Source organism: Myxocyprinus asiaticus, chromosome 16, assembly GCF_019703515.2.
Source record: "Myxocyprinus asiaticus isolate MX2 ecotype Aquarium Trade chromosome 16, UBuf_Myxa_2, whole genome shotgun sequence".
Classification (NCBI taxonomy): domain Eukaryota; kingdom Metazoa; phylum Chordata; class Actinopteri; order Cypriniformes; family Catostomidae; genus Myxocyprinus; species Myxocyprinus asiaticus.
The window spans coordinates 9886205-9910462 of NC_059359.1; the positions used below are offsets into that span (position 1 = coordinate 9886205).

Consider the following 24258-nt stretch of genomic DNA (forward strand, 5'->3'; position numbering starts at 1 on the left):
TTCATTTTTGCTGTTTGAAGGTCCCTCCTCCCAATTTTACCATAGAACATCGAGCACGGCGTGCGGTCGATGACCGTACAAAAATTAAAATGGGGAAAACCCCGTGGAGGCTTGCGGGACCTCTCGTTCTGCAAATAATAGGGGCTTGAGCCACTTGTTCCAATTTCGAGCGTCTTCATATACTTTAGTGTCTGATTAAATCGTTCGACCAAGCCATCCGTTTGGGGGTGGTAAATGCTGGTCCGAATTGATTTAATCCCCAATAATTTGTACAGTTCGCATAGTGTACATGACATAAACGTCGTGCCCTGATCAGTGAGGATTTCTTTCGGAATCCCCACTGGGGAGATTATTCTGAAGAGTGCCTCCTCAACTCTACATGCTGAGATGTTGCACTGAGGCACTGCTTCCAGATATCACGTTGCGTAGTCCACCAGAACCAACACAAAGTGATGCCCGCATGCCTTCCACTCTAATGGCCCGACGAGGTCCATGCCAATTCTTTTGAAGGGGACCTCGATCAATGGAAGGGGATGCAATGGCGCTCTTGGGGTGGCTGGCAGATTCACCAGCTGACATTCACAGCATGCCTCACGCCACCTGCGAACATCTCCGTGAATGCCCGGCCAATAAAAACGGGCCATTAGATGGTTTAGTGTTTTTTTTTTTTTTTTTCTTGCCCTAATTGTTCCGCCATCAGATTATGATGAGCCATCTGGAATAGCATTTCCTGATGGCTCTTTGGTATTAACAGTTGGGTTGTATCCTCCTTTTGGCTGAGTGTCCTGCATCACTCGATACAACTGACCCTTAATAATAGAAAGATACGGGTATGAGAGTGCAATGTCTGGCTGGAGGCATTGACCATCAATCACTTTCACTTGGTCTTGCCTAAGGGTCTTGTCTCACATCTGCTCCAGAGGGAAATCCCCTGCAGGAAATCCTCTAAGCTGTGGCATCATCCTGACCTGGAGCCGACGTAGACAGCCCTGGCACCACCTCTCCAGCCAGCGAATTGCACCCCACACACCAATACACTGTTACAGGACTCATCCACAAAAAGTTTATATTCTGGCCAATTCGTTCCCAAAATTAGTGGATGGGTGAGGCAGGGAGTAACCGCCACCTCTATTCTATGCTTTTGCCCTTTGAATTGAATAGTGACGGGCACTAAGGGATAATCGTGAATATCCCCATGCACACACCTTACCTTCACCTGTCAGTTTGTATCCAAAGCCTCGGATTAAACCAGGCTTTGGTGAATGGAGGTTTGATTAGATCATCAATTACAGTAATACTCAAACCCATCTGGCACCAACAATCATCCAAGCGATTATCTAATCAGCCAATTGTGTGGCAGCAGTGCAGTGCATAAAATAAGCAGATACGGGTCAGGAGCTTCAGTTAATGTTCACATCAACCTTCAGAATGGGGAAAAAATTTGATTTCAGTGATTTTGACCGTTGCATGATTGTTGGTGGCATGATTGTTGTTGCAGAGACCAGCAAGATCATCACCAGTGAGCCCTGGACCATGGAGTCTGATTTCACAAGTCTTGAGGAAGAGCAAACCTCAATAACTCCATTCATGTTAATGGAAGTGGAAACCAGCACAGTCCAAGGATCAAAGAGTGAGTTTTCACAGCTTAATTATACTTTAAGTGTTAATGTTTTCACTTGTTTTTAGATCACTTTTGATCATATGGCTGCTATACACTCAGCTTCCTGTTTTTAGCAGATGGGATTTAAACCCTGTGTGGTATTTGAATGCTCTTCTGCATGTCAGTCTTGTAGAGCGCGTACATTTGTGTCCCTTCTGTCAGCATAACAGTTGTTTTTTTTTTTTGTTTTTTTTTTAAATATAGGACTGCTTTAGTGATACTTTCATGATCCTTTCTTTTTTTCCACAGAAGAAAGTCATACAAGTTTGTAAACATGAGTCAGTAAATGATGACAGAATTTTCATGTTTGGGTGAACTATCCCTTTAAACCTCTGCATGAATTATTGAAGGAATATTCCAGGTTCAATACAAGTTAAGCTCAATCGACAGCATTTGTGGCATAATGTTGATTAACACAAAATAAATTATTTCAAATTGTTCCTAATTTTATTTAAAAAAAAATAAAATAAAAATAAAAAAAAACAGAAATTGAGGCCAGAGCTAGACAGTGAATGGGGCCAATTTTTGGAGGCTTTAAATACAGAAATGTGAAGCTTATTAATTTATACAAAAACATTCATTTACATCAATTCTCCTGTTAAACCTTGTGTATATAGTTATCACTTTTTAAATTTTAGAGCATTTACCTAGAGGTCAACTGCCTTCTCAAATGTTGCCATGTTTCTTTTAGATAAAGATTGAAAGGGTTTGTATGCAAAGTCTTGACCTCAGTATTTGCAGGATCCCCTTTTAAATATTTTTCACTCATTGTTCCTCTCCCAAGTCTCAATGTTTTTCCTCCAGGATAAAAATATGTTTTTGCATTTTAGAAATTGTATTTTACATGCATTTTTATTATATTGTATGTAAAAACTAAAAAGTATAGAGAAGTTAGTTTTATTTTATTTATTTTTTGTCTTACCAGAATCACCATTAGCTTGCTCACTTGGGGTATAATGGCATTATTCTCCATAAAGAATATGTAAAAAATGCTATAAAATTACAATCAAACTTTAATGAATTTCTTGCCTTTTAAGCACAATCTTTTTATAGGACTGTAATAAAAATCAATCCACATCCAAAACATGAAGTGAGCTACATATTTTTATTGTTTTGAAATATAATGTTACACTTAGGAGAGTGGCGTTATTTGGTTAAAGTCTGTACAAAGGCACTTGCATACAAAAAGAATATTACATGTAAAACATTAGAGATGAAAATGCATGATTTTGGGCATGTCTTTTCAAAGCCCTATAAGGAACATGCAAACATATTTACAATTTAGCACTAAATAAGTACAGCTGTGTTTTGATATGCATATATACTGTACAGAAATGTGACAAGATGGAGAACTTGAAGGATGTGACTGCTACAAGAGGTTTTAAACTGACCAGATATTTCATTTCATAAGCATCCCCCAAAAGTTGCTATTTTACCCATGGTTCTTCAACAACCTAATGAATAGCCTACAAGTGTTGAAAAGGACACTACTATATATCAGTATTAAGGCCATCAATTTGATATTGGGTTTAATGGTAAGTCGGGCTGCCGTTTAGTAGTAAGAGTTCAAATGTGAGTGGGTGCTGGGGTGTCGTGGCATGGGTGAGCTGGGATACACTACCCCTGTTGCGGAATTCCAGTAGGTGGTCGGAGGCCCAAAAAAATTCCCAGAGGTAACGGACATAGGGGTTGAATGAGTGCCCATGAAGTTCATTTTTGGCTGGTGGCTGTGGTAGCTCTGCACGTAAGGCACTTCGGCTTGGTATTTGAGCACTCCACCTTCTGGTGGATGGTTTTGGTGGGCTTGAGAAATGCCCTGGAAATCGAATTTGTATGCGTAGCGCTTGCCATGCACCTTGGTCATGATGTTCTTGTCATAGTAATAGCGAAGGGCGCGACTGAGCTTGTCATAGTTCATGTTAGGCTTGCTCTTTCGCTCTCCCCAGCGCTTGGCCACCTCATCTGGGTCAGTCATCTTGAATTCGCCGTTAGTGCCCTCCCAAGTGATGATGGCAGCATTATTGCTGTCGGACAGCAGCTCCAACAAGAACTGCCACAGCTGGATCTGACCTGAGCCTGTGTGAAAATAGACAATAGCACTTTAAAATAAAGCAGTCTTTTAGGCACGCAGGAAATAAACTGTTATACTTTTGTCTTCAAATGTGACCTTTTTAATGTATGTTGTACATGGAAACAGAATGTGGGTCAGCCAGTCACCTACCCACTGTCCTGTCAGTGCTGGTGACGGGCAGGTTGTTAGAATTTTGTTTGGTCGTTCGGATCTTTGTGTGGAATGGTTTCGTTTCTGTGTGAAGAAGGTTGGGCAAACAGAACCATACTAATCAAGATGTGCTTGGTTTGTTGTGTTTGTTTGTTTGTTTGTTTGTTTTGTTGTTGTTTTTTTTTAAAGACTTCAAACCTTAAAGAGATAGTTCTGCCAACAATGAAAATTCTGTCTCAAATTCTTTACTGACTGTCATGTTGTTCCAAACCCATATAACTTTCTTTCTTCATTGGAACACAGAAGAGATGTTAGAAGAAATGTTAGCCTTAAGGAAGAAATATACTTCAAGAGAAATTAAAGAACGAATGGGTGTGGCATCGTTACAAACAAAATCTGGCCAAAATGAAGTTGTTTTTGAGTTTGTTGCAGTGGTTTGAAAAAGCTTGTCAGCTCAATGTTAAGAAAACTTTGGAACAGCTGTTAAACACCATCTTACTACAATTAGTCCAAGTCAGTGGGTGTGACCCAGAGCTCCACGTACTTTGGCGCCTACATTTTCTTTTCCCCCCATCTGATTTTTTCACTCAGTTGAAATAAGTCAACATGAACACACTGAAGTGCAGAGTTGCTGAACTGGTGCAAACTTATGACCTACATCTGTATGGTCGTTTGTGTAAAGACATTTTCCAAGAGCATGTCATGTCAATTATTATTTTATTTTTTTATTTTTGTAAGATTTAGTAAAATACAATAACATGGTAACCGGTGCATGTTATGGGCATGTTTAGCATGTTAGCATTAGCGCCATAAATGCATAATATAAACATGACAAATTACACATAATCTACTGCATATACACTACTGTTCAATAGTTTAGGGTTACTTTTTTATTTTATTTTTTATTTTTTTCACATTTTAGAATAATAGTAAAGTCATCACAACTATGGAATAATAGAAATGGAAATATGGGAATTATGTTGTGACTAAAAAAATCCAAAATAAATCAAAACTGTGTTATATTTTAGCATCTTCAAAGTGGCCACCATTTGCCTAGAATTTGCAGACATGTACTCTTGACATTTTCTCAACCAACTTCTTGAGGTATCACGCTGGGATGCTTTTTAAACAGTATTGAAGGAGTTCCCATCTATGTTGGGCACTTATTGGCTGCTTTTCTTAATTATTCGGTCCAAGTCATCCATTTCAAAAACTTTTTTATAATACTTTTTAAATACAATTTTAGTTTTATAATGAAATAAATTAATGTGGTGGCACAATTATATTTTTGTCTACAAACTAATTTCAAACATTTAAGCATACTCCTTCAGATCAAAAGGTTTTTAAAATCATGAGAAATATTTCAGGCAAGTGACCCCAAACTTTTGAACGGTAGTGTATATTACTTTATATAATGTCCTTCTAGCTCAAAGAGAAGAACAAAGAAGAACTTCGCTTTGAGTGATTGGAGACTTAAGTCACCATTTAGTCATTGTAAGAAAAATATGGGTTTGGAACAACATGAAGTTGGTAAAAGATGACAATTTTCATTTTTGGGTGATCTATTCCTTTTATTTCTTTGGACATTTGTTGCTTATGTCTGTTTTTAACTTGTCCAGAGTATTTAGTTAAGTATCCCTGATATTGTTACAATTCCTAACTGCAATATAACTCAACCAAACTTACAGAGCTCTGTTTTCGTGACCGTGCTAGAAGCAGTGCTACGTGCAACAACTTTGCACTGCATTTTATCAAATTTTTGTGAGCGCTAAATTCGAAGTGAAATTTTTGTGCCAGGGCGAGTTCGAATGCTTGTGCTATCTGTGGTTGTGTGCACGCTAACTGTGGGTGTATTGCACAGTTTGTTAATAAAGTGGTGCAATTTGCTGTTTTTCTAAAAAGAAAAAAAGCTCAATGTGCTAACACTAGGGGTGTAACGATTTGCTCTTCGATTCGATTATGATTCTTTACCTAACGATTACGATACATCATGAAATCTGAAATTTGGTCACGATTCGATTCGAAAAAAGATTCAACGTTTTTACTGAACATTCTTAATTTAGACAGCACAGAAATGCACCAGACTTGAGCTCTATAGTCACAGATGCATTGAGAACCATGGAAGATTGGCTTATACAGTATTTGTGGCTGCATATATTTACAAAAAAAAGTCATTATATGATATGCATTATAAACATGAATGTTGCATATAGATACAATGTGGTGCATATAGATGTTACATGCATATTAGATATCCGATATGAATAAAGAATAATGTCTGATGCAACATACAGTAATTACTTGATGCAAACACTCCCATTCAAATGCATCCAAACACGGGAGATTGGAAATGCAAGCTCATGCGAAGGAATGTCATACGACACTGCAAACAAAAGTTCAAGCTTGGTGAACTCTGAACCATGAATTTGTACGACGAGAGGACGTGTGACCAAAAGAAGATCGAAATGTCACACACTGACCTCTTGGCTCAAAAAGAATACATATTTTAAAGTTGCGTGTTTTATTGTTGCAGGAAAGTGAGTAGACAATATATTTTAACATTTCTAATATAATATTATTTGATATTTGTGATATATTATTTACTTACACCAGATGTCCTCCCGTGTGACATCATATCCTGGTCCGTTGCATTGTACGAAAAAATTACCTATTTTCAAAAGGGTCACACATATGTCCTCTAAACTGGAAATTGTAGGTACATTTCTAAAAATTGCTGTATGTCTGAACGTAACTAATGTATGTTTATTTATTTAAGCTAAGTTATATGCTTGGTTAAACTGTTTTATGGAGAAATAAAAAAAAAATTAGAGATACAAAAGCAATATTAACATAACAATATTAACATTGGTGGGTTTTTGTTAAATGTGAGCCAAAATCATCACAATTAAAAGAACCAAAGACTTAAACTACTTCAGTCTGTGTGCATTGAATTTATTTAATACACGAGTTTCACAATTTGAGTTGAATTACTGAAATAAATGAACTTTTCCACAACATTCTAATTTATTGAGATGCACCTGTAATATATCGTAATCAGGAGAAGGTAACAACAATGAACTTACTTTGATCAAATTGATGCAAACAGTTTTGAATAATGGCAAAGATAGCTGAACTCGTCACCATCCATCCATCCATTTTATCTTATGTAGGTTTGCCGATTGAACTCGGCCGCATTAACTTTCTTAATTTCAAAGTGCGCATGCTTTCCCTTCAATCTAGCATGCTCCGCTCAGTGTCTGTTGCAAGAAGGCTTTTGTAATATGAGATGGTTACATTGGGTATTAATATAGTAATGATAATCGATGCATTGAAATGTATTTTACAGATCGCCTAGTTAAGAGGCCAGAGAACCACATCTATTCTCATTGCGAAGTCTAAACTCTGTTCCCTTACAGTTTAAGGATTCCACCAGCAGATGATATCATGAGCTATTGATCACTTTTAATACTAGCCATGTTTTGTGTGTCCTTAGATCAAATTGATTAGTTAAAATTACATTCTTTAAATTTAACTGCCTACATCCATTTAGTCCTAAGGAGCACAACATTTTCTGCGCGTATAAAAAGAGCATGTCACTGCACAACCCAGTTACACTACTGAATTCTTATGGGCTGTCCTCATTTATATCAATGTTGCTTGACAGGAAATTGAATATTATAGGATGCAGACAGCGCAATAACTGGAAAAGAACCTCCAAATAAAATTGCACTTGACCAAACCCATTCACGCTTTGCACGCGTCATTTTGCCAACCCATTAACGCCTAAGACTTAGCGCATGCTTGCACCAAAATACCAAAGCTTTATGGCCATGTCCACTGACTTTGTGGGTATCACGCATCGCACTGCGCTTAAGCAGTCTTAAATTAGGGCCCATAGTCTTAATCATGCTTTAATTAAGAAGGAACAAAACACAACTTTGTGCCCAAGCTGTGTATACTACAAAGAGGTTATACATACTCTAAAAGGCCACATTTGTTTATCATTTGAGTTATACATAATGTACATTGGATGAAAGTTCTTACCTGGATTTGCTAGGCGGCTACTGATTGGACCTAATGCTTGGTAGGGGTCTGCAAAGATTGCAAATGTACAATACTGATTACTAGATATTTCGGGATGAGTTGAAACAACATAATGGATAAGAGCAGTTTAATTGAATGATGAATTAAAGGTGCATGTGTTAACCTTGGGGAAGTCTCTGTGGAGGCTCTGTAATTCTGGTATTGTGCTGATGCTCGATTGGAGAACCTGTGATTTAAAAAAAGGTGAGATTTGATTAAAAAGCTGACAATTTTGTGCAATAGAATTATGTAAGTTTATGCTTTATAGATTCAGAGTAAGTGTACCTTTTGGAACAGCTGGCAAGGCACTTGAGGACCAACTATTCCTTCTGGTGATCTCCTCAAAGCTGTTTTCTGTGCCAAGGCAAAGCCAGATAAGAACAGTTAACAAAGGGAGATTTCACAGGAAAGTATGGTTTTAAGGAGTAAGGAGAAAGGCAGCCGTTGAAGGAAGGAAGCTTTGCATTAAGGGTCCCTAAGGAAAAGCATAGGGCAGAACAAAGCCAATAGCAAAACATTAAGAAGTTCTGAAGATGGCACACAATTCCTCAGGGTGAATGTCCTTTTGTTTCAGCCAATTCTTTTTGCCACAGAATAGTCAATTGTGTCCTAACCTGAGATCTACTCCCCTTATTTCCTGTCCTGATGCAGCTGTTTCCTGTCTGAAACTGCAACAGTTCAAAAACGTTGCAACACTAGGGGTGATACTCATAAATTATTTTTTTTTTAAATGTTCATATAGCACTTCTCACCCCTCCATTTTTAGGCCTTGACATTATTTCAGACTGCTGACTTGTACAGTTTATATGGAACAGTTTAAATTATCTGCCTTAAAAACCCTCATCAACCAAGTGTGTATCCTCAGTCAGGATCCAAAATTAACGCCTGGCAAATGTGAGTTAAAATTGGCTTTGGCAAGTTAAAAAAAATTGCCAGTGGTCAGTAACTTTATAAGGAATTGAGAAATAAGAAATTATTTAAATCAAAGTGACACAATAGCTGGGTTTTCAACCACTTATTTTATGCAAATTTTGGGATATTGCATAAAAACAACTGGATTGAAACATCAAGATGCGAATAACATATCCAAACTGCAAATAAAAACATTTACGCTCGCTTGAGTTGGATACATTTTTATTCAGTTAGAAGATGTGCATAAACTACAATGGAAACACATTTAGTAAATATATTCCTATAGAATTTATAAAGGAATAAATGAAGTGCATCAAAAAAGTCATGTGGCTTTGCCTTAATGGAATAGTTCACCCAAAAATGAAAATTCTCTCATCATTTACTTGCCCTTATGCCTTCCAACATGCGTATGACTTACTTTCTTCTGCTGAACACAAACAAAAATTTTTAGAAGAATATCTCAGCTCTGTGGGTCCATACATACAAAGTAAATGGTGACCAGAACTTTGAAGGTCCAAAAATCACACAGATCAGAATAAAAATAATCTGTATGACTTCAGTGGTTAAAGCGATATGAGAGGTGTGGGTGAGAAACAGATCAATATAAAAGTCCTTTTTTACTCAATCTCCACTTTCACATTTTTATTTTGTTTTTGCTATTTTGCATTCTTAGTGCATATCACCACCTACTGGGCAGGGATGATAATTCATAGTAAAAAAAGGACTTAAATATTGATCTGTTTCCACCCACACTTATCACATTGCTGCTGAAGATCTAGATTTAACCACTGGAATGTTATGGATTTATGCTGCCTGTGCTTTTTGGAGCTTCAAATTTGTTAGGATTTACAGAGATTAAATATTCTTATAATAATGTCACACACATCTTGGAGTGCATGAGGGTGAAATGAGAACATTTTCCTTTTTGGGTGAACTATCCCTTAAACAAGCCACATGAATACATAATTGACTCAGATTATCATCAGTATCACATAGCATCTCAAATGTTGCTCTGGTTATTCTGAAATGCCAAAGCCTGTCATCAAAATGATTGACTATTACTTCCCAGAACTGTCTGACACTTTCGGTCCTGGACATAATGCTGAACGCTTGCAAATATGAAGTATGTCGGAGCATTTTGTCTGCGCACTCTGAACCGTAAGAAATGAATTACATTTAATAAAAGAGCCACAGTGGCTTCAACTCCCATTTTTATTTCTATTTTGCCGCGATTTCCAAAGAAGTTCGATTTTGTTCACTTAAACGCATAGGTTGGAAACAATTTTCTTTATTTGCAAATTGTTTATGCGATATTCAGATTTTTTGCGTAAATTAGTAACTTGGGCGAAAACATGACTAAAGACCTACACTATTTGTCTCTAATTTCCCTGGAAATAAACAGCTAAATAATCTCAATGTCATAAGGACAAATATATATACTGTGTGTATATTTTTCCCCATTCTGATGGTTGATATGAACATTAACTGAAGCTTCTGACCGTATTTGCATGATTTTATGCACTGCACTGTTGCCACACATTTGGCTAATTAGATAATCGCATGGATGATTGTTAGTGCCAGATGGTCTGGTTTGAGTATTTCTCTAACTGCTGATCTCCTGGGAGTCGGTCTCTAGAATTTACTCAAAATGGTGCCAGAAACAAAAAACATCCAGTGAGCGGCAGTTCTGTGGACAGAAATGCCTTGTTGATGAGAGAGGTCAACAGAGAATTGCCAGACTGGATCGAACTAACAAAGTCTACAGTAACTCGGATAACCGCTCTGTACAATTGTGGTGAGAAGAATATATTCTCAGAATGCTATTCTGAAATGTGGGTTGGCGCTGATTTGGCAGTACGAGGGGGACCTACACAATATAGCGGCTGATCTGTGTGTGTGTGTGTGTGTGTGTGTATATATATATTATTCTTATATACAAAATATTTATTTATGTTCTTAATACAAAATTAATGCAAAATAAAGTTTTATGGACAGTAAGAAATTCTCAACGCACTCATCATTGGCAGGTATGGCAAAAGCTCAGTTTGGACCCGTTATTACATTTTTACTTACCAGATTTCACCTGTAGTCTAGGCTGTGGTTGCGTATTGGTTGGGGTTGTGGGGTAGGAAAAAGTTGGACTACCTGAGTAAAGAACAGCAAAAAAAAACAAAAAAAAAAACAGGCCCTGTTTATCTACTGTATGGATATAAATAGACACATAATTTCCAGAATGTACTAACAATAACCTACGTTTAGAAATTGAAATGATTAAAACTGCTTTATGGTTTTCCATGATGTGTTCTTGAGAAATGTAACAATTAGTAATGGATTATTCATATGGAATTACGGGCAATGTTTCTTACTCTCCCGGAGGTAGTTTAGGTGAGAGAGCAGGATGTCTGTGTTGTATGCGGAAGTGAGACGCATCATGTCCTCTTTGGACATTTTACAGAGCGTTTTTCCGTCCAGGGTCTGGAAGAGGGACACGTCCACATCTGATAGCCCATATTCCTTTATAGCCCAATCTACCCACTGCCGCACATGGTCTTGTGTCCATACTTCTGGGTCTTAAAGAGAACAGAAGAAAGAATGAGGAACAAGTGCTTGAGAGGTGGTACAGCAAACATGAGTTCAAACTAGAAGTAAATGAAAAGTCAATGCCCAGCTGCTCTGTTACTATTGTCCTTGCTCTCACTAAGGTAAGGTTTTATGTTCAGGTTCATTAATGCATTTATCAGATGTTTTATCCAAAATGACTTAATTGTTTTATTAGTTTGCGTGTTCCCTGGGAATCAAACCTATGGCCTTGGCGTTGCTAGTGCCATACTTTACCAGTTAAGCTACAGGAACCCCTTCAGATAAGTACTTTACTGCTTACTTTTACAATGGTTTCTGTACTATTAGTCTCCTTTGTCTTTATTTTACAAGAACTTTGTCATATCCGAGTATTATGTGCATTATAATTGTTTGGTCCGAGTGACTCATAAGAAAGAATCCCAAAAACTCATTGTCTCACAATGCACAGTGCTACTCCACTGTTTTGCCTTTTAATGATGTTACAATGACCTTCAAAAAGTCTCCCTAAAGATAAATTGGCATCCTAATTGGTTTGTGAGTAAAGAGTGATTATCTCTATTGGGATCTGTGTAATCTTTTGTAGATTAGTCAGCGGAGTTGGCTTTGAATACTGGGATCTAGAAGACCAGGAAGAAGGACGGACATCGGTGCATCACTGTGTATATTTTTTGTACATTTTTACAAACCTGTCTTTTTCCCACAATACACATGCAGTTCCTGAGTAATGCAAGACCATGTGGTTACTGTATAATTACTGTGTGTGTGTGTGTGTGTGTGTGTGTGTGTGTGTGTGGACACATTTACACATCCTCTTCATGGGTTTAATCTGGAGTTTACCAATTTCTAAGTCAAGTTATTTCTCCACCACTCAAATGCTTCCCTTTTTAACATGCAAAACAAACTTTAAATTAAAGACAACATGAAATCAAAATTGACCCTATTTACTTTCTTAAAGGTACACTCTGCAATTTTTTCCCCCATTAAAGTTCAAAGAATAAATTAATAGTAATTCTGAAACGTATGAAATCATGAGCACACACATGAGATGAAGACTCCAGTCATATCAGTAACTTTATAAAAGCTGTTTTATTCTACATAGAAAGGGTCCCCTCATAGGGGCTGCCATATTATAATCATATGACCAGCCAAATACAGTTTGCTTCATCTCAACAACCACCCTATTATTGGACACTTTCAATCATGAATTAATCATTAATAACTTTGAATTGTGAATTTTTACAATAGCATATGTAACTGGAATCTATCGTGTTTGAATGATGCTGCATCCAGGCCCCTAGGTGTAATGTGAATCAAATGTCCAAGATGACATATCAAAAAATTACTGAATGCATCTTTAATACACGTTCCTGGTCTTAATTCCAAAAATAAAATGTTTGTCTTTGTAATCTTTCATCAAAATGTAATAACTTGCTCCGCCTCTGAAACCGCTTTTCTTTTTGTATGATGTCACCAATATGGATGGGAATCGTAAGGAATTTAACTATTACAATTCTGATTTTTCTAATCACTCTTAATTGCATGTCAATATTTGTCGATAAAAATATAATAATTTAGATAAATAAAATACTTTATTGTGGCAGATAAATACAGCATTCATTAGGCAATGCATTACATTGTATCACTGAATATAAGCCTTTGCAACTCAATTTGTCAATTTGTCAGAAGTAGGCTTTTTTTAAGGAGCATCTCACTTTGGTTGTGTCACGTTATTAACAGCGTTTTTTTTATTTATTTTTTTTAAGGTAACTTAGTTTGAAACTTAGAAAAACAGGTCTCCAATGTTTACACAGGCTTTTTAAATAAGATGTTAGTAATTCATTACTTTTTATAAAATGCCACTAATTACTACAAAACTCAATGTGTAAATTTAAATATCTTTACAATATCTTTATCATTACAACCATCCAGTAATGTCTCTGATTTAAATCTCACGAGCCGTACACATAACACATGAATAGTTCTTGGTGCATTTCAAGACATGATCAAATGAATAAGTAACAGACTTATAAGAGTAATTTATTTTGGGAGGTAGCACTGTATGTTTTGCGGTATAGAGTCAAAAGATTGACTCAATTTGTTTTGGAATCAGGCTTCACTGGTCACACTGAATGTTTTGCGCTGTAGATTCAAAAGAACCCGATTCATTCGGGAATTAGACTGCTGGTATGTTTCGGCTTTGCAGGGCCGAAAGTAAATCATTCGGTTTTGTATTTTTTTGAAAAATGGAACTGGTTCTGAATAGACCCTTTCCCACAGCAGGAACTAAAGCCTGTTTTAGGTTCTTTTACTCAGAGCTAGTACTTTTCATTGTTTCACACAAGGGCATAAATGTTATTTATCATGGTATAAATAATGGGGGGGATGTACTTGCTTGTTTTGATTATTGGTTATTGATTATTGTTACCCCCCCCCCACCCCCCCCCCCCGGAATATACGCCCCTGGTTTCGCACATGAGGAACTATAGTTCCTCTTAGCCATTTAAAGGAACTTTATAAGGACTTTTTAGCTCCTACTCCGGGATAGGAACTTTTTGGGAGAAGAGGGACTGTGGGAGGTGCTGATTTTTGGATTACTACATTGAATTTTTCCTGGGATAACAGACATATGTTTATCGAGAGTGAGTATTTAGGGTTAGGTTATATTATAAACGTAACCATAATAAAATCCCACCTACATGAGTAAAGTGTTGCGTGCCTGAGTGGTTAACTTGCATCAAGACATCTTTTCAAATCAATGGGTGAGTAGTTTGGTACAGAATTTAAGGTTGAGTCATAAAAGTCTTTATTGTAAAAGATTGTGTTAATAAATAGGTTTATGGTGCATTTTCAATATGTTTTCCACTGACTTCTCACGCACCCAGTGTAAAGACTGGAACCTGAAGACACAGTTTGTGTAAAATAGCCCTAACAAAAGTGTAGCTCAGATCCTGGCATCCTCCATCGGTGTTGTTGCTACTGAATTGCACATGCAAACAACATCAGAAGAAAACTGGTCGAGACTAGATGATGTTACTACGGGGTTTAGGTTTGTGCATGCGAATGCAGCAAAAAGTCTCCTCGGGTGTGCCTGTTCCTCTTAATAGTTCTCATCTAGAAAGTAACTAAGGGTGAAGTAATGGGACTGTATGTGGGAAAGGGGCTAATAAGACCCAGTTCTCAGTTCCCAAACCCTAGTCACCAAGGATATTTTTCAACCCCTCTAAAACATTTTTTTTTTTCTCGTTGAATATCCTGTTTCACTCTTAAATATGTCACATTACATAAGTAAAATGGTTTTTGAATGCCATTTTTATGCTGAAGTTTATAAATAAAAAAAAATCACTTTATTACACATCTCACCTGCTGGTACAATCACCCGCTTCTCCTCTGTCACATTACTTGGTGAAGTGGCAGTTTGCGGACTACTCCGTGGTTCAGGGTAGGAGGCCTGGTAGGCCAACTGGCCTGCATCACTGTTACTCATGTGTCGTGTTCTTTTTGTCACACTGCGGTCCACAGGGGACTCTCTGCTATGGCATGGATTAAAGAAATTAAAGGGGAAAAAAAGATAAATTTTGGAGGGAAAGAGCAGTCTTAATATATGTGACGTTAATTCACTCAAGAATGAAAATCTTTCCCTCTACTACTGGTCTCAAATTTCATTTCCATTCAAATATGAAGACATAAAGAATTGTCCCACCAGGTTTGACGTCAGTAATGCAGAAGGCTATTGGATCTTGCAGTGTGACCGATCCGATATGAGAGATGTGATGGAGGTTTTTATTTTATTTTTTTTGTGAATAATGTCCTAAAATTCCTCACACAAGCTATTGTATGGCTTGGAATGTGGCGTATGAGTTGTATAGACGACTTTAATGGTAATATTGAGTCCATTTTGGAGCTTGTCTGCGGTTATTGTATGGAAAAGAGCAGCTCGGACATTGTTCTAAACATCTCCTTACAGAAAGTCATGTGTTTGAAATGACATAAGTGTGAGTAAATTATGTCCGAATTTTCCTTTTTGGGTGGCTAACCCTTTCAAGATGCATTCATTCATCCACATTAGTGTGTTCCACCCACCTGGTTCCGTTGATGTGTTCTACTCTCTTTGCAGGGTTCTGGGCTGCCGTTCCTGTCCAGTCTGGCTCAGTGGGTTCTATGCTCTCTTCAGAACCCTGTCTGAATACTGCAGGTGAGGTGATCTCTCCCTTCATGTGCATGGCCTGGGGACCACTGAATGGTGACTCAAATATGGACTGGTCTTCACTCACCACCGATAGAGCTTCCTGTGACATATACAACACACACTGGTTTTGTAAATGACAAATGCTTAGGCCTACATGTCCAGCTTCTTAAAGCCACATACTTAATCTCGGTGAATAAAAAATCATAACATAAGCATAGAAAGATTGCTTCGTCAGTAATTCAGGGCAGAACATGGATATTACTGGTTTCCACTGCTATCGCTATGTTGTGCCTTTCTAATCAGTGTCTGCTGTCCTAAAAATTTATTTGAGGCAAGAACCTTCATCTTATTGGCAGTGTTAATTTTTACACACGATTTTTGTTTTATTTTAATGTCCTAATTTAGTCAATATGTCATGATGTTATATTCATTAATTGTAGTCCATTTTAATGTGACTAAAATGGCATCCCATATAGCATGTACATCTCAGAAATGTCTGTTTTAGATCTTTTCATACATCTGCTAAACATCTTAAAAAGATCAGATTTACAAACGTTCTAAATCATAAACGTCTCAGACATTATTGACTAGTCTTATTGACATCTGAGAAAAACTACATAAGTCTTAGACGTATTGCAGATGAGCAAACAAAGTTAAAAAAAAACGTCTTCCAGATGTAAACACACACATGAAATGGGTGATGTATGTGTGCTATCAGGGATATCATTTTATCCCTGATAATGTTTTTTGCAAAATGCATGTCAAACTGTAACAGAACAGACTTTAATCAAACATTTTTAAAATGTATTAAACGTTACTGTTTTGTGTATTCTTCATGTTTTAGAGACTAATTAATTTTCTGTGTTTTAGCCAATTTTGGATATTTCATTGTGTGGCGCGTTTTTATGGAAAGTGTATTCAACGCAAGTTACACAACTTAGTTTAAGTTCACCTGTTCATTCGCTTCATTGTCTGTGCAGATGTAACTTGTAATATTACATTTATGATGTGGATATAGTGATTAATCTCATGTATGAATAGCATGCATTAGATTGAGGTAATTAAATGGTTTATAAACCGGTTCATTTTGCCAGTGTTCAGCTCTTTGTTTACGTTGCTAAACGTGGAAATACCCAACATTCTGGATTATTGGATTAGATTAATTATTTATTTCTAGATGTTTCTTCCGTTTGTGCACTGTTAATATCTTGCACTAATTTGTTTCTCGTTATATTTTCATCTACAGTACGTTAAATCTTTGTTTTTATGTTGACGAGATTAACACTGCTAATCGTTATAAAAAGAATTACTAAGAGACCATCAAAGTTTTTGGATTATGTGAAATACTAGCCAGAGTCCAAAACATTTTCTGATTTCCACACTATTGAATTACACCACTGACAACTGATTGTAACATTTACTTATGTACCAACCTAATGTTCAGCTAGAAAGGACATTAATATTGAAACTTAAAAATGTGCAGTTTATTGAAATGGTTTAGGGTGTCTTTTCAACCCACAGGTAGTTATGATTTAGCACCAGATTCTTGTGAGTCAAATTAGGAGTTGAGACATGATCTATATGTTTTCTTCCTGTGTTTAAAGTTGACTCTGGTAGTCTGCTTTCTAGCCTTGGAGATGGTATACACTAGGTGTGTTATCTTAAAACTTCAAAAGGGAGTGTTAAACATTCAAATGTATGTAAGTGTTTATGCGTGAATAAATGTTTGTGTTATGGATGAATTCAGGGATCTTGTTTAGAGAGGTTTAGCATTGTCTTTAGAGCTGAAATACGTCAGCACTGAGCTTTTTCGGTGGCTCACAGGAAATCTGGCCCCCATGTGCAGTGAAACCTTTTGGCATGGGGCATGAGATAGGAAACAGAGGAGTGGTAGAAATGTGGGTCATTTAAAGCTGAAAAACAAATTTGATCTGAATGCTGTAGGGTTGAGGGTCACCAAACAGGCAACCTTGATGCAGGCCTTGATGTAGGGTGCATTCACCTGACACTGTAACATCTAAATTTAAAGTATTGCTAATATTTTTCAGGAATATATTTCAGTGGTTATGCTGCCATAATTTACTAACAAATCCATATACCCATTGCTTTTGTGGTAAATTTTTATATATCTATATATATTAGAGCTGTCAATTTAACATGTTAATTCAGTTAATTCTGTGTTAAAATACTTCACTCCCATCTTAATATGTAGAGACAACTATAAGTAAGCCATTCATAGAATAATTTTCTCAAACTGTAAACACTGTCTATGTGGCATTATAACAAGTCCTGTGTTCGTTTTGAGCAACCCGCTTAGATAGTCGTGACTATCTGACTGTTTGAACTACAGCAGAGGAAGGGCATATTCGAAAAGCTGTTTTGAAAACATTGTTTATTTTTGCAATTCCATTCGGTGATGCAAGTGTCGCAGAAATTACATACTTGAGCTTTAAAAAAATTATGCGATTATTCATGTCCCTGGACCGTAATAAAGAATAGCAATTCAAGCTTGAAGTAGCCTACCACCTGTTTTCAGCAGGGGGCAGTAAGCGAAACTCCAGCTAAAATCAACATGGAGCTGTACAAATAACAAACCACACAGGCTTGCTCCACGCCAGCGACAGAATGAAAATGGTTTCTTGCGTTCAAACACAGCTGGACAGAGCACAATTCCGAATATAGGGATCTTTAGACAAACTAAAAATGTTATATTTGTGACGTGACGCAACCAAAGTGAGTCATTCCAAAAGCGTCGGTCTGACTCACGTGTACTTTGACGCACCCTTAAATTATAATCTATCTTGAACAGATTGATGAAATCAGTTTCAAAATAGATTGCTCTGGACATATGTTTAATAAATTGGAAATATACAATACATTGCCTTCTAAAGCCACATTTTGTGTTGTCTTATACGTTACTCATCTGTCACAATAATGTAATGCATTTTAATTATCTGGACTTTTATATTTATATCTATTATATTTGTAATTTATTTAAATTAAACTATTATTATTTATCAATATATATATATATATATATATATATATATATATATATTGAGTTATTGATATTTGAAGGCTGTTCTCAGCAAATATTTATATATGCAGTTAATTCGATTAATTGGCATATCATGTAATTAATTTGATTAAACTTTTTAATCAATTTACAGCCCTAATATAATTTAATATAATACAGTAAAATATAATATATTGTGTGTGTGTGTGTGTGTGTGTGTGTGTATATTTCAGGCGAGTCAAGCCTGAATCGATTACGCTGCTCTGTTTTTTGTTTGTTTGTTTGATGGTTGGTTTTTTGTTTGTTTTTTCTTTGGTTTTTTTTTTCATATCTCTAACTTTTTTACCTGTTAAACTTCAATGTAGGCACTAGGCAGTTACAATATTTTCACAATAGTGTAGCTTTTCCAGTAATGAGCTACATTTTACAATAAGTAATGGTGTAACAAAACACTACATTGCTTTTTGTTACATTTGTTTTGCATACGTAAGAGCAAAGCAAACCAAAATAATAATCCAACAGTATCCTCTCTGTCTTTTATGGGAAATCCAAAACATTTAAGTGAATCGGTTTGTTCGGGCAGTTCATGTAGGTGAAACAGTTAAACATGATTCGCCAATCCAGTGAATCAATATGTTTCAACAGTTCAATTAAATGAACCAGTTCAAATAAATTCACTTGAGCCCCTGCGTAAAAGTCACTGCATCATCTTTGAAGAAAAATCTTAAATTGCAGCTTTTTATCACTATTTTTGTTCATATAAAAGTGTTTTATTAGTTGTATTTACTATAAATTTGTTCAGTTAGGTATTTTGATTTAGTATGAATTTATTTGTTCAGTTTAATGTTGCAACCCTATATTTGTTTAATGTCACCCTAAGTGAAATTGTCACTGTTTTGTTCTGGATAAATTCTGTAGAATTGATGTTAGATTTATAGTATAATGTAATTTGATAGTTATATAATGTAAACATGTTCCTCCTTTTAATAGCATCAAAGCTTCGTAGTTACTTGTAGTGTAATTACAAAAGAGTAGTTTGACTGTAGTTTCTTTAAGTTATGAATGGCTTGTAGCTTGGGAAGCATTGTCACTGTGTAGTTCCTGCTATCCAGCCAAGTTTGTCAAATCACAAAATAAAATGCAAGCCATGTTGATTTTTTTTTTATTTAATATTAAACAGTGTTATCCAGTTCATTCGTCCTACCTTGCTCCATTTCCCAACCTTTTCATCAACCTAGCTATGAAAAGCACTTCCTAATTCCCATCAGCCATATTTGGTGAGCACATTACAGATCAAATGCTATGAAAAGTCCTGCACTGGTAGAGAAGTGAAAGCAAGCTCAAACAAGGCCAAGCTGAGAGTTCGAGAAGTCTTTCACCACCCAGTCTGAATGTATTTGCAAATCTTTGTGTCATGTACATGTGTACAAGATGGCACAGATGAGGTTAAACTTAGTTCTGTTCTATGTAGGTGAGGTACCTGATGCACTAAAATTATTGTGCAGCAGTTGTTGTGTAGCGCTGTAAACTTGAAAATCCACCTGAGGTTGATCAGAAAAATTTATATAAGACTGAATATATGAAAATGTACAAACTGATATCTAAATACCTCATTTTGAAGATATGTTATTCAGTTTTAAACCCAAAACATTTAAGGCCACATCAGCATGGCTTTAAATTAATGGCTGTTGTTTCTACAGCAGTTAAAATAATTAAGCACCAATGCAGCTTTTAACCACAACCCCCCCCACACACACACACACACACACACACATACTCACATACTACTGCTCTCTCCTCCAAAGTGATGTACATAAACATACTCTAACGTGGCCACCAATGCCACAACTGACTTCCTGTTCAATAAGTTTCATATCAAGCTCTGTTGCTGAGAAACCAAGCACAATATTTTAGCAAACATAAACTGGCACAAATGTCAAGGTCAATGAGATGAATGCACATCTCACATCAAAAACAACAAAAAGAAATATGCACAAAAAACACACACACACACACACACACACACACACAGAAGAATGATGCTATTGTTGTAATGTCCTTGGAGCCACTTGGTGCCTGTGACACATGCAGTGTTTGCAAGTCAATTGCAACAGACCTCAACTTGATCTTGTGAAATTAATTCTCATTATTTTGTCACAAGAGATCTTGTGGCAGAGTTATACTGCATGGAGCTTTGTCTTGCACTTCTTGAAAATGACCTCAGTGCTTTTCAGTGTTTTATGTTCTTGAGGTTTTGCACAGAAACTAATCAAAAAGCAAATCACCCTCAAAGGGTGGAGCACATTCCCCAATAGGCCTGCAAGTTTGCAAATGCAGTCTGTAAATTTCAGTGATAATCTGTGAGTTTTAGAAAATTGTAGAAAACATTTGGGATGTAGCCTCTTTTCTCATTTGTCTCTTCTCATTTCTCAGAGGTGAACAGGTTAGAATCTGATGCATGCTACAGGAAGCACCAATAAGAGCAATTCTTGAAAATGCAAGCAGGTTATGAAACCATTATAGGGTAAATTAGGGTAATCTGGGACATCTGTGAGGTATACATTTCTTTCTCCATCCCAATTAAGTAATTGCTAACTTTACCTTATTCTTGCTAGACTGTCATGGTAAAGTCTAATTTGTTGGTCTGAAGCGTTTGGGTGAAAATCGTAGCAAATTGCAGAAGTCAGCAGTGCAATAAATGTCCCAGATTACCCTAATGCACCTACTGTATGTGCTCTTAAAAGGGTGCAAGTGATTGTTTTGTAGCTAAGCTTTTGCCATGTTTGTAGCCTGTATCTTTGTTTTGCAAGCTTTCAGTGTTGTGGTGTTTAATAATTTCGCACTTGAAATATATTATTATTGATAATTCTTGCATAGTTTTACATATAGGCCTAAATGATTGTGCGATTCCTTAAACATGTTATAATAAATGTAAATCTTTAACGTTGATTCAAAAAATATTGGATACAATTTTTGATTTGTTACTTTTGACGTGTGAACCCGTTAATTAACCGTTTCCTACACCTTTTTTTAGTGAATTAACCGTCATTAAGGCATACCATGCACCGCATCTGAAGGAATAAATAATTTAATTTGTTTCGTTTGGGCATGTTTAATTACGTATATAATGGCTACGTTATTCTTTACTGATTTGTGAAATTAATTAGTAATTTAGGTATAATAATTAAGTACATTGGAACATAAACGAATTTGTTATCGAAAGCTATAAATCTGCAACAACAACTAATAATAATAGTTTTTATAGTAGCTATAATCTCATTGTTGTAGTCTAATAATTTTCTATCTGTAATGTATGTTATAGTTAGGTTTAGTAATTATTAATTATTAAAGATATAGTCTATTTAGAAGTATGACTTTTAATGCGGGAGAGTTAAAAATTGTTCATGAATCAGAAGTAGCCTATTAATCAAGAGAAAACTTTAACGGTTATGATGTTCGTCATTGTCAGTTTGCAAGCGTGAAAGAAAGCAGAAGTTGACGTTGAGGCATGCTGATTTTGCAAAGAGACACGCAGCTGCGCTTTGAGCTGCAAAAACACTTTGTGGTTTTCACAAGTTTTTAATCCACAACATCGGTGTACAAGTGGAGAGGGCGGTTTTTTGATGATAGTCTGTATTAAAGAGAGTAATAGGACGCCAAAACGCACGTTCGATTTCGCTTCGGTTAATTGTCCGGTAAATTTAATTGAAATGTAGAACAATGGATTGGCATCACACATCTATCGAATCAATTTTGTTTTGTCAGTCTTGGTTGCTTTTTTCGAACAGAGTGTGCGGAAGTGTGTGCGAAAAGTCTGAGGTTTGAGACAGGAAGCCTGCTGAGTTCTGATAACGACACCTGACAAGCGCCCAGCACTTTGCTATGAATTATTCCTTAAAGAACTTAATCAGGCGTGGAATAAAAACAGACATAACGCAGGAATTCTTGTAATAACTATTAACAAAGGGGATATAAAGTCTAGAGATCTTTGCATAAAGTTGAATCACAATTTTCGCAAACAGAAATAAAAAATAAAAAAATACAACTTTGATGTTCGATTTTTAAATGCTTTCACATTCACCGTGTTAGCTAGAAAATGTCAATGAGATTGTTTTCCTAATGCCTCTATTATTCATTACTCATTTAAAAGCACTTGTGGATTTATTGGCGCTATTATTTGAGGACCACGTCCATTTGAAACGAAATACAGTCACAATTAGATGATTAGACAACAGAAGATAATTATAACGCTAAAATAAAATGTATAATAATCATAAATCAAAAACATTCAAACTAAAAAAGCCGTATAATAATTGAAATGGCTCAAGAATTAAGTACACTATTGGATTTTTTATTTTATTAAACGGCAAATACTTGAATTTGAATGATTAAAATTAAACGAATAATACACGCAACTGTGGCAAGCCTGGCTGGTTGCATGTTTCATTCACTAAAATACTTGGATTTGAATGATTTTAGTGAATAAAACACACAACCAGCCCCGCTTGCCACAGTTTTCAGCCATGCATGTTACCATCCAAATTATATACTAAGAAATTCAACTTAAGCATTTCATAACAGTGAATATAAACGAAATTTGCTCTTGCAATGTGTCATGCCCATTTTAACAAGTTGAAAATATACAAAATAAAAATACCAGACGCAATTCGATCCGTGATTTCTAAAGTCTCCAGTATTCCATGTTGTTGGCGCCATAAAGCCACCTGCCTCGAGAGCGCCCCGCCATAATTGTGCCATATTTGAAATTCGGTATTTTATTTCCCAGCTTTCGTTTGCTTCAGTTTTCTTTCGATCTTATGATGGTACTAGTAAAAGAGGTTAGCTGTACGCACTTAACCGCTCATGAAATATGCCATTGTGGATACTAGACAGTAACTGTTACAAAAAAATAAACAGATAAACTGAATCACAAATTTGTGCATACCCTCTCTCGCGCGCTCTGGACACCATTTCGTTTTTTATCTGAGTCTAAAAGTTGTAGCGGTTTCTTGTGTTATTAAAGAACCGACATTCAACCACGAACGGGAAGGAAGAGGAAATTTTGTACAAGAAGGAAAGAGTGGGGACCTGCATCACCGCCTTGCCTCTCTCACCAGTAGTCGCACTAAGTGTGGGTGGTTGCGCACTCGTTACTCATTTTCAGAACAGACAAATAAACCAGATCAACCGCCTACCTTAATAGTACAGTCCATTGCAGTTTTCTGTGGAGTTCATGAAGAAAATACTTTGGTAAACTCAAGTTCTATAAACCCAGGCTTTTTGATAACCCAGCTGAAACGCATCTACTTGTGTGCACAGGCGCATTTAGTCATCGGCGCAAACCATTGCTGCAACTATTTTCGCTTAGACCATAACCGGATGGCAACGCTTTTTTTTTTTTTTTTTTTTGAGCTCTCCTTTCTAAATTTGGGAAGTGAAGTCACACAAAAGCATCGAGCGCTGTTCCTTATTGGTGAAATCTTAATCTTCGTGCACTAACTTCTCAGAATATATGTTCAATCAAAATCACTGAATTAAATTCAAGGATTGTAATCAGAATTCGCAAAGAATGAGAAAACGTCCTGCACTTTGTTTAGCGT

The 24258-nt window shown here is 36.3% G+C and overlaps 1 protein-coding gene across 7 annotated transcripts; it reads right to left on the reverse strand.

The window, feature by feature from the left end:
- Nucleotides 1-2746: 2746 nt before the first annotated feature.
- On the reverse strand, nt 2747-24021 carry LOC127453932 (retroviral integration site protein Fli-1 homolog). 7 transcript variants are annotated; one of them, XM_051720738.1, is made up of 10 exons: nt 23854-24021; nt 15537-15742; nt 14817-14983; nt 11243-11446; nt 10950-11021; nt 8250-8318; nt 8089-8151; nt 7926-7973; nt 3882-3965; nt 2747-3736 (listed from the first exon to the last, which is right to left on the reverse strand). In XM_051720738.1, exons 1-10 carry the CDS (start codon nt 23869-23871, stop codon nt 3213-3215), a joined length of 1455 nt encoding a protein of 484 aa, XP_051576698.1. In that variant the 5' UTR covers nt 23872-24021; the 3' UTR covers nt 2747-3212. The 7 variants fall into 7 exon arrangements, with proteins under 7 accessions (XP_051576698.1, XP_051576697.1, XP_051576700.1 ...); XM_051720737.1 differs by having other exon boundaries at nt 14817-14986; XM_051720740.1 differs by lacking the exon at nt 23854-24021 and adding an exon at nt 23604-23750 and having other exon boundaries at nt 14817-14986.
- Nucleotides 24022-24258: the final 237 nt, after the last annotated feature.

What these genes read in the sequence shown, in the direction of transcription:
- LOC127453932 (XM_051720737.1), bottom strand. An exon ending in CCTAAACTACCTCCGGGAGA is followed by an intron (nt 11,022 to 11,242) that starts GTAAGAAACATT and finishes TTCTTTACTCAG; the next exon opens with GTAGTCCAACTTTTTCCTAC. An exon ending in CAGCACTGACAGGACAGTGG is followed by an intron (nt 3,737 to 3,881) that starts GTAGGTGACTGG and finishes ATTTTCACACAG; the next exon opens with GCTCAGGTCAGATCCAGCTG.